The sequence below is a fragment of the Vollenhovia emeryi genome, unplaced genomic scaffold, assembly GCF_000949405.1.
Source record: "Vollenhovia emeryi isolate VEMERY1.0 unplaced genomic scaffold, V.emery_V1.0 DF939175.1, whole genome shotgun sequence".
Classification (NCBI taxonomy): domain Eukaryota; kingdom Metazoa; phylum Arthropoda; class Insecta; order Hymenoptera; family Formicidae; genus Vollenhovia; species Vollenhovia emeryi.
Genome location: NW_011967191.1, coordinates 506,314 through 518,495, shown reverse-complemented (window position 1 = coordinate 518,495; position 12,182 = coordinate 506,314). Strand labels below are relative to the sequence as shown.

The 12,182-nt window shown below is 42.0% G+C and overlaps 1 protein-coding gene across 4 annotated transcripts in view; it reads left to right on the top strand.

The window, feature by feature from the left end:
• The window catches only part of LOC105563448 (neurotrimin-like), a 249,411-nt gene that overhangs the window by 228,393 nt on the left and 8,836 nt on the right, over positions 1 to 12,182 (top strand). For all 4 annotated transcript variants that reach the window (XM_012015052.1, XM_012015051.1, XM_012015054.1 and 1 more), the window contains 3 exons: positions 1,851 to 1,907; positions 2,786 to 2,872; positions 12,068 to 12,166. In XM_012015052.1, the coding sequence (XP_011870442.1) occupies positions 1,851 to 1,907; positions 2,786 to 2,872; positions 12,068 to 12,166 (243 nt within the window). The remainder of the gene's footprint in view (positions 1 to 1,850; positions 1,908 to 2,785; positions 2,873 to 12,067; positions 12,167 to 12,182) is intronic.

Sequence of the window (12,182 nt, the reverse complement as noted above, 5' to 3'; positions counted from 1 at the left end):
AAGTCGCACGTCTGTACGCCGTTGTTGTAATTTTTTTGCGTCAAATATTACCGCACGGCCGAGTAAAACGGGAGTTGAAAGTCATTTAGGTATTATCTTACGGAAAAGACGGCGGCTACATATTTGCATTACGTTCGCGTGTGTAAACACGTCTGCTGAGGCGCATACTTTGTCATCCTATCCTATTTACCTTGGGGAGAACGCACCTCCGCGGCATGCATCGCGTGCAGCCCCTTTACAACCTTGCCCACTTAGTAATCGCTCAGGTGTTTGTGACAAATAGCAATGACCCCTTTCGCCGCGGGTGCATTCTCCACATTGAGGCTATCAATAGATATTATCCTTCAAAATTATGCCGTTGGACGCGCAACAAAAAGAAATAAAGATGCGGAATACACCGTCGGATAGATAAGCTCTTTAATTCCGCGAACGGTACTTAATCTAGAATTTGTGGCCGTATTCATATTACGAGAGCATATTTCTCACGCAAAGCTCTGGCTTTTAATCCTTTTGTTCCGTTCCCTATCGCGCACAAACACACACACACATCTCGAATACGCCCGAATTGAAATGTATGCGTATATTAAACGTGTCATGTGTTTCGACACGACTTTGTTTTTCTATTCTGCGAAAACCCAGTTAGAAATAGAGAATTGATGATATATCGAAAATGCTTACAATGCCTATAGAAAAGAATAAAAATGGACCAACGGCGCGATAGTAAAGTAAATTTTCTAGCGGTAGGATCGGACAAAATCGGGGGAAGACCGCTGACCAAAATCTTGTACACCAATGCCCACTAATGCCCAGTGGGCATTACTTTATCTTATTATCTTATTTTATCTTTCTAATGCCCCAGCAAGGCCCAATGCCCAGACTAATGCCCAAAAAATGCCTAGTAACGCCGCAAATCTGTACACCACCTCGTGGCCCTCAGCGGTTTCCCTCTCGGCTAAAGTCTTTCCAGCGATAAACGTAACAATTATAACGAAGTCGTCAAGAATAATACTGTCTAATTGTAATTAATGCCATATCCCGCGCAATTTTTAGCAGACATTTCCGCAGTGAGGTACGTCCAGCCGCGGACAGCCGCAGCCAGTAATAAATCCGGTCGACGACGCGTTCGCTGAAGACAAATGATGAAATTACGAATAATTATTCAGGTATATACCCCCGGATAAGTTACGCGTGGAGGCGCGTGTAAGGGTGTAGGGAAGGCGCGGATGTCGGTAGTGCCGGAGTAAAATATGATGTAGAGTTTGGCCGGTTTGGCCGGCGCTACGGCGGCTAATACGTTCCGGGAGAGAAGTTAGTAACAGGTGGCGCGATCCATAATATCGCGCGGTGTAGAATTTGCCCAATCTGGGAGGACAAAAGTATATTTTGTCTGTGGCTGCGTGTAAATATATACAAGCGTAACACGTAATTCCACACGGTTCATTTTCATTTTAATTTCGTGTTTGTTCCGTGTAACTTCCCGAATTATCCAGCAAAAGTGCACGTGGATTCAGAATAATGTATATCATCGTACCTTCCTTAGATTCGCATCAAAAAACGTAAGCAATCGCAGGGCGCCCGGTAACAATAGGACAGAAAACAAAAAGAAACGCGAGGCGGTATTATTGGAATCGAGGGCGAGGGCTGGAGAGAGCACGTCTTCCTGAAGCACTGAAAATAATTATGTTTCTTTTTTACGAGAATTGCGAAAAAAAATGAATGGAGAAAGACCGAGCCTTTTTTTGGTACGATTGGGAATACTTTGCTACAGAGCTCTACAATTAATTTTACATGAAATATGCGATGTCAACGTAGATCCGATTTTTTAAAGATGGAAAATTCTTTTGTTGCAGTGTCCGCACCGCCAAGTACCAGTCCTAGCCCATCTACCACAGAGATCCCCAAAAAAGGTAAGATATTAGACCCAGATCCCTCGCGACGGTTATATACACATATAATACATATGTACATACATATGTCTGTTGAAGAAGTTCCCAAACTTTGTCTTTATAATTTTTGTGGGTTTACTTACAACTTATTCAGCCCCATCTCCTTCGAAATATGTTCCCTCTCGGTTGATATACTACTCCTAACGCTATTTCCACTTCTGGAAACAGTCCTGCGCTACGCGTTTTTCGAGGTCGCGCGCAAGTTCGCCTTCGAATTTTCCTTGATTTCTTTAATTGTCGACAAAAAGGATTGTTAGACGACTGTAGGGGCTGGCAGATGGTTTATTTATTTAAATCCGACGTTTCGACCGTGCGGGTTGTGATCCTTTTCAAGGAATTTAATAATCCACAAGTTTTTAAAGGACATTGAAAATACGAACACAGTGAAAATTTTTTTACTTACAAATATTACTAAAAGACAGGGGGTTTGACATCATCCACCTCTGGGCATCACTCGGAAAACTATTGTATGTTTGAAGGCACGTCCATCCGACGTAACGACCACAGTAGGACTAAAGCATATCAGTGGTGTAAAGGAGATACAAAGAACATAACAATAAATAAATACACATTCTTTCGTTGCCCTTTAATTGTGTCGAATCGTTGGTCTTCCAACGTAAATTTTCATTTTGGCAAAAGGAAAAAGCCCACAAGGGCAGGAAACCTTTTGAACAAGCCTCGTGTGTATAAAGCATTGCAAACTTAATAAATTATTACACATCGCGCTATAGAATTATGCATGTCATAAGGTTTGATGCTTCCATATACCGCAATCGATATTATTCATGTTGTACCCGCCAGCTTAAATCTAATTTTCCAACGCGCGTTTACTTTTGCAGATTGGGAATTTATGGCGGAGATGAATAACTCTGTTTACGGGAATCCAAGTTCGCTGACAATTCAAAATGAGAAGAATATCAAGACAGGTGAGTGCTCGAGGCGGTATATCTTCTTTTTGGGTAATTTTCAACGTATATCATCGCAATTTCGCGAATTACGGGATTGATTCCGCGACTTGGCATTTCAACGAAGCGATGCAGTCGTCGGCCTGTCACGCGAGCGTATACGAAGAGTAACAAGCACTTGAGATATATTTGGAAAACGTATTCTCTTGGATCTTTATATATCTCTCTATCCGAAGGCAACGCATCAATCATTTAGATCTTTCTCACACGTTCAAAAACAGGCGGAAATAATAAGACACAGAACAAAATTTTAAAATGACAGTGTCAGAGGTAACAAAAGGAGAAATCTATTAAGTAGAACATTTTTTTTACGAATTCTGGGACAATATTAACTTCCGAAAAATAATTGTAATAGAAACTGTCGGTTGTATTTATTATTAGCACCGCGCGTTATCAAACATTCGTGGCGAATACGTGAAGAAGGTTCAAAAGTTTCAATTGCAGCCTCTATACGTTAGTAAAATCTCAATCTAGATAAAGCGGATTTACATATTCAATCTAGCATCGCGTATAGTCAAATGCCATCCCTGTACGTCTGGATTTTCCAGCAACATACTTTGAATCTCCGGCGCGATTAACTTCGATGTTAACTAGAGCCGGGGGACCCACCAGGGAATCCCGAGAATCGATTGCGGCTTTAAGAGTGGTTCGAAGAAGGGTAAGCAACTCGCTTTAAAGCTCTCTGTGGAGGGCGAAAGAGAACCACGGAGATGAGGTCTATAACAGGATAACAATTGGAATTTTTCTGAAGGCGAGTCTTTTGCGATAGAAAATTATCGAAAGATGAACATTGCTGTTTTAAATCACGCAATGAATTACGCGTCAAACAAGACACTCCCGTTGTATACGTAATTGTAAATACTAATGAAATCCGCGCAATCTCCAGGGGGAGAATTGCAACAAGTTCTACAGGTTAAGTCTGCTGGAGCTCGAAGAAAAAAGATTTTAATTTGATATATCGCGCTGCTTTGGAAACCGCGCGTTTACCTAGGAAATCAAAACGCAGCGGTAACGGTCGAAAAGCTTAGGTAAAACGAGTGTGGTGAACAAAAAGAATGGAAGAATAAACATAAAGGTAACAGAGAGGCAACTCTGAAGTGATGTTCGTAAGAGGAACACATGAGTGGCGGTTACGTGAAAGAGCGGAAGGGATGGATGAATACATGGAAGCAAGAAAGAGAAAGAGAAAGAGAGAGGGAGAGAGAGAGAGAGAGAGAGAGAGAGAGAGGGAGCCGGGAACAGGGTTGACTGGGGTAGAAGAGATCCGTGTAACATCAATATTTCATGTATGCTAACACGCCGGAACTAATAATGCTCCAGCGAGGAAGACCCAAGAATAATATCAGCCGCCGCTGTGTAGACCGCGTTCTCCGTCCCTATCCACGCCTTTTCCCCCTCACCCCTCTGTTTCTTTCTTTGTCCTTCGCTTTGCTCTATCACCTAAAACAGCAACGTGCAGCGTCCTAGCGTCCTTTTGCGCCCTGTGTTAAATTTAATCGAAAATTCGTGTCTCGTTGAGCTTCGCCGTCTCTACCGTGTCTACCGTGTGTCTCTCCTCCCGTCCTTTCTTCCACGTATAACCAATGTCATCGCCCCGGGGGCAGGTTGCGAGAGACGGCGGAAAGGTGAGAGTGAAAAGATGAGGGCTGAGGGGTGAAGAGAGGAGGATGGTGAATGCGACGGGATGTGGTAAGTTTGAATACGGCATATGTCTCCTTGTCTCTCCTTCTCTATTTGCGGAGGCCGGGAGGAAGGAAAGGACGGGCTGCGAAGGAAGGATGAGGTTTGTAATTGGTGCAACATCTGCGGTCTGCAAGGTGGCATTAATGTTTGCTCCCTTCGTGCTCTCTCGCCCTCATCTCTGTTCTCTCCTCCGTTTCTCCCCTCGATCTCCGCCGGGCTCCGAGGAAATCGTCTTTTTCCCTTATCGCGTTGTTTCTTTTTCTCTTCTCCTTATCCTAGTTACATTTAACCGTGTCTGCTTCCATTTCTCCCAGTTCTTTTAAGCACTTTATTTTTATGTCATCTTCTTTCCTTAACATATCTGTTTGACTTATTCCCTTTTAGTCTGCCGGCGTCTCTTTTTATATCCGCGTTACGCTCGTTACGATTCTAACAGCTCTCTCGTATTTCGCAGTACATTTTTTCCCGGATAATTTATCTCAGTTTCCTCCGCCCCGCCGTACCTGGCCGTCTTTTTACAATGCCCTCTTTAAACAATCCAGCGGTCACCGCCTATTTGCGCTGCTGTTTCTCGTTACTCGTATCGTTGAAAATTCAAAGACGCAAGTGTACGCTTAAGATTAAACAGAAGATTTGCTTGAGTTTCCTTTATGCGGACGGAAACTCAAGCATAAACAGGCCTTATTTGCTCGCGGTAACTTACGACAATCTGTTGTCGAGAATACCTAAACATAACGCGGTGCGTTTTAACTTCCTCCTGTACAAGATGGTGTTATTCGTTGTATGAAAAGGCAGGCTTGCTTGCGAAACATAAAGTAACGAACAGCATCAAAATATTTCTGGCGTATTAGATACCAAAAGTTACGTCAATATTCGCGTGCTTATCGAAGGAAAATAATTTAAGAGAGACCTCTTCTCAAGGGGGTAACCACTAGCTAAAATGTTGTCCCACCGATTACATGATTTCATTTCATTTTATCTGATTACAAATAATCTCATTCATATGCACGTTTAAAAATATGTGACGTTGTTAAACCTCAAAGAGCTGTTAGATTTTCTCAAAATATATTTTTCTTATTTTACTAACAAGTGTTCGCTTGTAGAAGTAATTTCAGTTAACATTGTAGTATTCGGTTAGGTAGAAAACGTGTTTTCTTGCTTCCCCACTTTCCCCACTAGTCTAACCGTGGTCTTAATGAAAAGTAATTTTGTATTTGTATGTACTGTTTATTGTTCCAAATTTGCGCGCAAAGGTATATTAACGTTTCAACTCGCTGTTGTTCCAACAGCAACTACTTCAGTCTTATTATGAAAAGAATTCGCGCTTATGGGTGTCAACTATGACATGTATTTGGATATTCACTAAAAGAAGTAAATTTTTTTGGAAAATGAAAACAAGCTGAGAAAATGTTCAAGTTTAATGTTTATTGTCTAACAAGTGAAAAAAAATTGAAAATGAAGGCAAAACGATTACACGGGGATTTCGTAAGGATTTTATATATTTATTTCGGAGACGCTGTCCCACGATTACATCTGGTTACCAGGGTTGGGAAAGTCACTTTATAAAAGTATCTAGTTACAATTACAGTTTTCTCGCTAAAAATGTAACTAGTTACAGTTACAAGTTACAAGTTACCAGTTCTGAAAAGTAACGCGTTACAGTTACAGTTACTGAAAAAGTAACGAATCGTTACTTTGCAGTAACTTTCTTGCAATGAAAATAAAAATATCCAATCTGCGTTTGAATTGTAAAGCGTCGATAAAAGCGTTTATGCGCAAATGCAAGGTTTAAAAAATATATAAAGTAACTATTAAATTAGTTACTGGTTATTGAAAAAATGTAACTGAGTTAAGTTACAGTTATAGACGCAGTAAAAGTAACAAAGTTAAGTTAGAATTATGAAAAAAAGTAACTGTAACTGTAACTTCGTTACAAGAGTTACTTCCCAGCCCTGGTGGTTACCCCCTTGCTTGTTCTCGATATTTTTCCTAATCTCTCTCGGCGCGTGAATATTACGTGACCGCGAGATATCGCAGTTTCTCGCACGTACTCGCAGGTATATCGATGTTAAACCGCCGTGCAATTACCATCGCAGGCATTTGTCCATTTCCGCTTCTCCCTTAAGTCGCGTCGCGATGGCAGGGCGCAGTTCGCGACTGGCAAATTACATGCAGAAGCCACGGTACGCGCGGCCTACAGCGATAAGTCACTTTGAGGTTCCGATGGGAAACGGGGCAAGTATTGTCGCGGTATCGTGACATCTCCCGGACCACATATGCCCTTAGGTGTCGCTTAATTCCCCGGGGCAGCGTTGTCCGCCTGTAATTCGGGGAGAGTATGTATAGCGATTGGTTTAGCCGCGTGCTTTCGTACGATTAACACGTCCCCTATTCTACTGTACGCGCGCACGTACTGGGGGTAGGAATAGAGGCCCGGTTCAACAGCGCTGCTCTTGTCGCTCCCGTTGTCGCTATGAAGCGGAGATCAAATCGCTTCATTAAGTCGCCGAGTCGAGAATCATTTTATCACGTTTATTCGGCGATGCGGCCGCGCGTCGCGTGTCGCTTCCGCGCGTGAAATTATTTACGATCCTGCATTAGCATCGTAAAGGCGCATTAATTAGAACGCGCCCGTGACGCCGTGACAATATTGCGCGCCGCGTGACACGGCCGTATAACTTTGGATCTCGGTGCGCGCGCGAGACCTTAGACCTCTGTTAATTTTCTTGGGGCACGGTTAGCCAGCCACCTGGGACAAGGAGTATCATTGACTTTGTGCGCCGTGTACGGCCAACATCGGACCGCTTGATATCGCAAAGTAAACGTACACGCGCGCCAAGACCGAGACTGAGTTTGATATTCACCGAATGCAGAACGGAGGGCTAAATCCACAATCTCAGCGAAAATAGTTAAACGCGCTCGCATTAATCCGTCAGTCCCCAACTGCGCGAACGTGTGAGCAGGAATATCATGACCCACCAGACGTAAAATCAATGAGGAGTAACTTGCGCGAAACGGTAACTTTTTAGGGAGGGGTGGGGGGGGCTCGTTTGTATCGACAATAGTTTCTTCCTGACAGCAGAGTCGCGAGAATCCGGGATTATCAAGTTCGAGCGGGACGTCGAATCAATGCGTGGGCACGAAGCTTTATTTTCTATATATTTTTTTTACCAATACGATCTTCCGCACGCACGATTCAGTCGAGTGAAGGACTATTCCGGACAAAATATTTTTGTACATTGCTGCAACATTTTACCGGTGGCTGTCGAAATGTTTAGTCGTGCAGGGATCTTATTAGGTACATCAATGCATCCTCTTTTCTACCTTGTCCCGTGTGCCGGTTTCTTTTCGGACGTAACACAGTTTCGTTTAGATGGAAACATTGCCGTCAGTAAATTCACATATTAACCCTTTGAAGCATGGTGGTACTCACGTTACCACTTCAACTTCTTTACTTTTTGGCAATTTAATTTCTAGTTAACACATTCAGGTCGGGTTTTTTGCATTTTTTGGGTATCTCAGCGATAAAAGAACATAAAAAAAGTTGAGTAGTCTTTAATATTTATTGTAAAAGTTTTATAACTAAACAAATATGAAAAAAACAGCAATTTTTCGGAAAAATTTATTATTGACCAAGTTTTTTTAAGATAATTTCTTGAAAACTTTGTACAAAGGGGTTTTCGGGGTCGCTCATTACGAATCTGATGTCAGACTTTCAAAACTCAAAATGGCCGACCCAAAATGGCGGACGCAAAGTACGTGAATTTTGTAAGTTTTTCAGCATTTTCGTTTGATTACGGTATTTAGGGACTCACGTCCGCGTCGTTAGCTCTGGTAGTGTCAAAAATGAATAAATTCTAAGAAATTATCAAATTTCAATTTTGCATCCGTCATTTCGCGCGTGCTATTTTTTATATTTGATAAGAATTTTCAACTGAAATTCAGATTCTATGGCTCCTAATAATATCTAAATAATGTTTTTTAGCGTAGTTGAATTACAGTTGAATTTTAAGTTTTGAATTCCGCTATCTTGAATCCGCCATTTTAAATTATGAAAATCTGATAACGGATTCGTAATCAGCGACCCCTAAAACCCTTGTATACCCAAAAAAAAGGTTCAATAGAAAAATGTATGCTTCAAAGGGTTAAATCGATAAACGATTTCTAATTATTTAAAAATGCTATATTTAGCATTCAATATCACCCTCCCCGTACTGTAAAGAAATCTTATTGCGAAATATATTACCTCAGCCAGGATTCGAACCTAGGCCTTCCCTCAATCCGTGACGGGCGTGTTAACCACTGAGAGGAAAGTCCTTTATTATGAGATAGGCTTCTAATATACAGGCGGCTAACTTTTGCGAGATGGAATTTCCCCCTCGAAAATATTGAGGGTTTATTTGGAACATTTTTTCGTACAATGCTTATTTTTCCAGATATTTTGCAGTCTCAAGAAATCTTATTGCGAAATATATTACCTCAACTAAGATTCGAACCTGGGTCTTCCCTCAATTCGTGACGGGCGTCTTAACCAACTCGACCACTGATTGTGAGAGGAAAGTCCTTTATTATGAGATAGGCTTCTAACATACAGGCGGCTAAATTTTGCGGGGTGGAATTGCCCCCTCGAAAATATTGAGGCTTTATTTGGAACAGTTTTTCGTACAAAGCATATTTTTCCAGATATTTTACAGTCTCAAGTTGAAAAACCCACCCTGCGTAAGCTAGCAAGTTTTCAACATTCAAATTCAATCGCAACTCTTTCCTCGCGACGATTACACGATCTAATGATGCATTTTCCACTAAACAGATTTCACTCTAAGGGCAATAAATTCATGACGGAGCCAACAAATGTTGTGTCTATCTCATATTAAGAACATATCTCGTAATAGGACACTTTCCTCTATATCTCAGTTACTTTTTCGTACCCAGAAAATTGTTGCTGCAGTTGCAAGGTCTTTTCTTTTCTTTTTTGAGTGAGTAATGATATTGCAGTTTTATGTGCGATAAATGAATTTTCTGGTCAGAGTGTCTGGAAACGTTTATCAATACTTTTATCTTCTTTAATTGCAATGTGTCGCGCAAGAGCATCGTATTTTCGCGCCAGCTTAATAGCTCCCACGTGTTGATCAACCTCCGAATAATTACATACGTTCGAGCACGTTTATTTTTCACGGGCAGTTAATAATGAGGGGGAGACGTATTTTAATTTTCCCGGCCATTTGCAGAAATCAACGATGTCTGATGCAAATTAAACATAAATTTCGTCGCTATTCAGATCTATTGGTATCCGCATTTCTGCTTTAACCCCACGCCGTGCGTCTCTCCCTCTTTCAATCGCTTTTTCCATCTTTCTTGGAAATTTACTCACGCACAATTTTGCCGCGACTAACACTCGCTCGTTGCTCCGCAACGAAATCCTGAACTATTACAGATAACGAAGCTTACACGCTCCCGTGGAGCTTATACGCGTCCATACTCGCGCGATGAAGGCGGCTGGTACGTCTGGTTCCCTAAACACGTCGTCGCCCACGCATAGCTACAGAAACAGCCGCATGGCGATAGAGATTCTCGCATATAGGAAACTATAGAACTGGCCCGGCGCTCACGGATATACGTATAGCGCACGTTACACATTGTCACTGCTAATGTTTGGTCGAGATTTGCATACGTCTGTCTAGCCTATCCATTGCGTCGCCGTACAACGGTTGTCTCACCTCGTTGTCCGAGGGTGTATCCGGCGAGGTGGCGGCGGCGACCTTACTCTGTACTATCAGCTCGGTATTATACACACGAGCGTACAAGCGGCCTACGCAAGCCCGCGCGCGCGTATACGTCGTCATGATCGCCCATTACCTTACCCGAAATAGGCTATCGTGCCAAGATCGTGCGCTTCCCTTGCAACCCTCGCCTTGTCCCTTACCTAAACTGACTCGGCACCGCCTCGGGGCCGCGAACTTACAAATCTAATTGCGAGGGAACGAAGACACAAAGCGATATTCACAAGCATCTTGTGCTCCACGGGTATCCCAAAATTAAGCCGTAAGTGCAGGTTGTCAGGCTCCTGCTACCTCCTGCTGCCGGTTCTCATTTTAGCGATACTGCGTTTATCAGTAACGTTTCAGCCAACTTGACGCACTGCCTGCAAATCTCACGCGCGTTTACGCGGACTTGGAAAAATTATGAATGCACGTATCGGTTGTAATCTTGAATTGAATAATGCAAAAGGCTATTTGAATGCAGAGTATGGATAAACTTGGAAAAATTTTAGAACTGTGGTGTGAAACGATTGTTTATAATCAGATATTATAACATTTTAGTATTAGCAAGTACAACAGAAGAATACGATTCGACTACACGATTTAACATAAATCTGTCGGCCATCTTTTGCAACTACACGGAGAGAATTTTCTTTTAAAATTTACCCTGAAAATCATGTAATCGTGGGACAATATGGCACTTTGAAAAATTTTGTGAGTTTTTTAAATTTTACCATACATTTTACTAGTAAAATGTATACTTTGTAAGTATAATTACTAGTAACAAGTATGGTAAAACTCTCGTAAAATTCTTCAAAATGCCATGTTGTCCTACGATTACGTGATTTTTAGGATAAATTTTAAGAGAAAATTCTCCCCGTGCAGGATGAACGAAATGAATATAGATCTAAAGATGTTACAATAGCTTGATAGACACGGAGAATCGAGAGCTTTCTCACAAAAGTCATAAAAGGGAGCTTCATTTCTCACATATTAATGCACGTTTCATACAATTACTATGTAAAGAGAAGTAAAAACGTATTATTCGAGCCATAAGATGTCTACTTACACGCTTCTCATACAACAAACACGTAGACAAGCACGCTATAACATGATAAGCCGACATAGGTAAGGTCTGGTTGTGTAATTTTATCAAAATATATACTCATCACGAGCTGTTTCGCTGCAAGAATGTAATCCAAAACGCGGCGGGCTTGCGACAAGCGTGTGTCGTGACACGGATAGAATCTACTTGGCGCGGATAAGGGAATTGTGTTTACTCGGAGTTTGCATACTAGTTAACGCGTTTGCCACCCACTTTATGCGTAACAGGCTCGTAAACATCTTCAGTCGAGAGGGCCACTCGTTGTACGTCCCTTTGTCCGTGGTTCCGCTATGCGAACCACGCAAGTCTCTCCTTTCGCTCCTTCTGTTCTCTCAGATCTCATCTCCTCTGTCTCACCGACGGCTTTGCGCTATAATGTCTCGAAGCGAGATTGAATTTTTAATTTATTCCCATAACGTCCGGGATTCATTCCCATAACATCCGGGAAACAAATTGTCGTCAGTCCGCGGTGGACTTTTCATCGCGGGAAGATATTTTTCTTGGGGATATCGCTTGTATTTTTCATTTATTATTAACCGTCGTCTATACAGACATCACGCCGATATACGTAGTTTTTCACAAACATGCGTTTTGTGTTTTTCTCCCAAGGTACCAAGTTCCAGTCGAATCTCAACGAAATCGGCAAATCGGAGCAGAAGTCGTCTGAGCTCGACAGAAAAAGAAATTACAACTGGCCCCCTGACAAGGGTGAGTATGACATAAC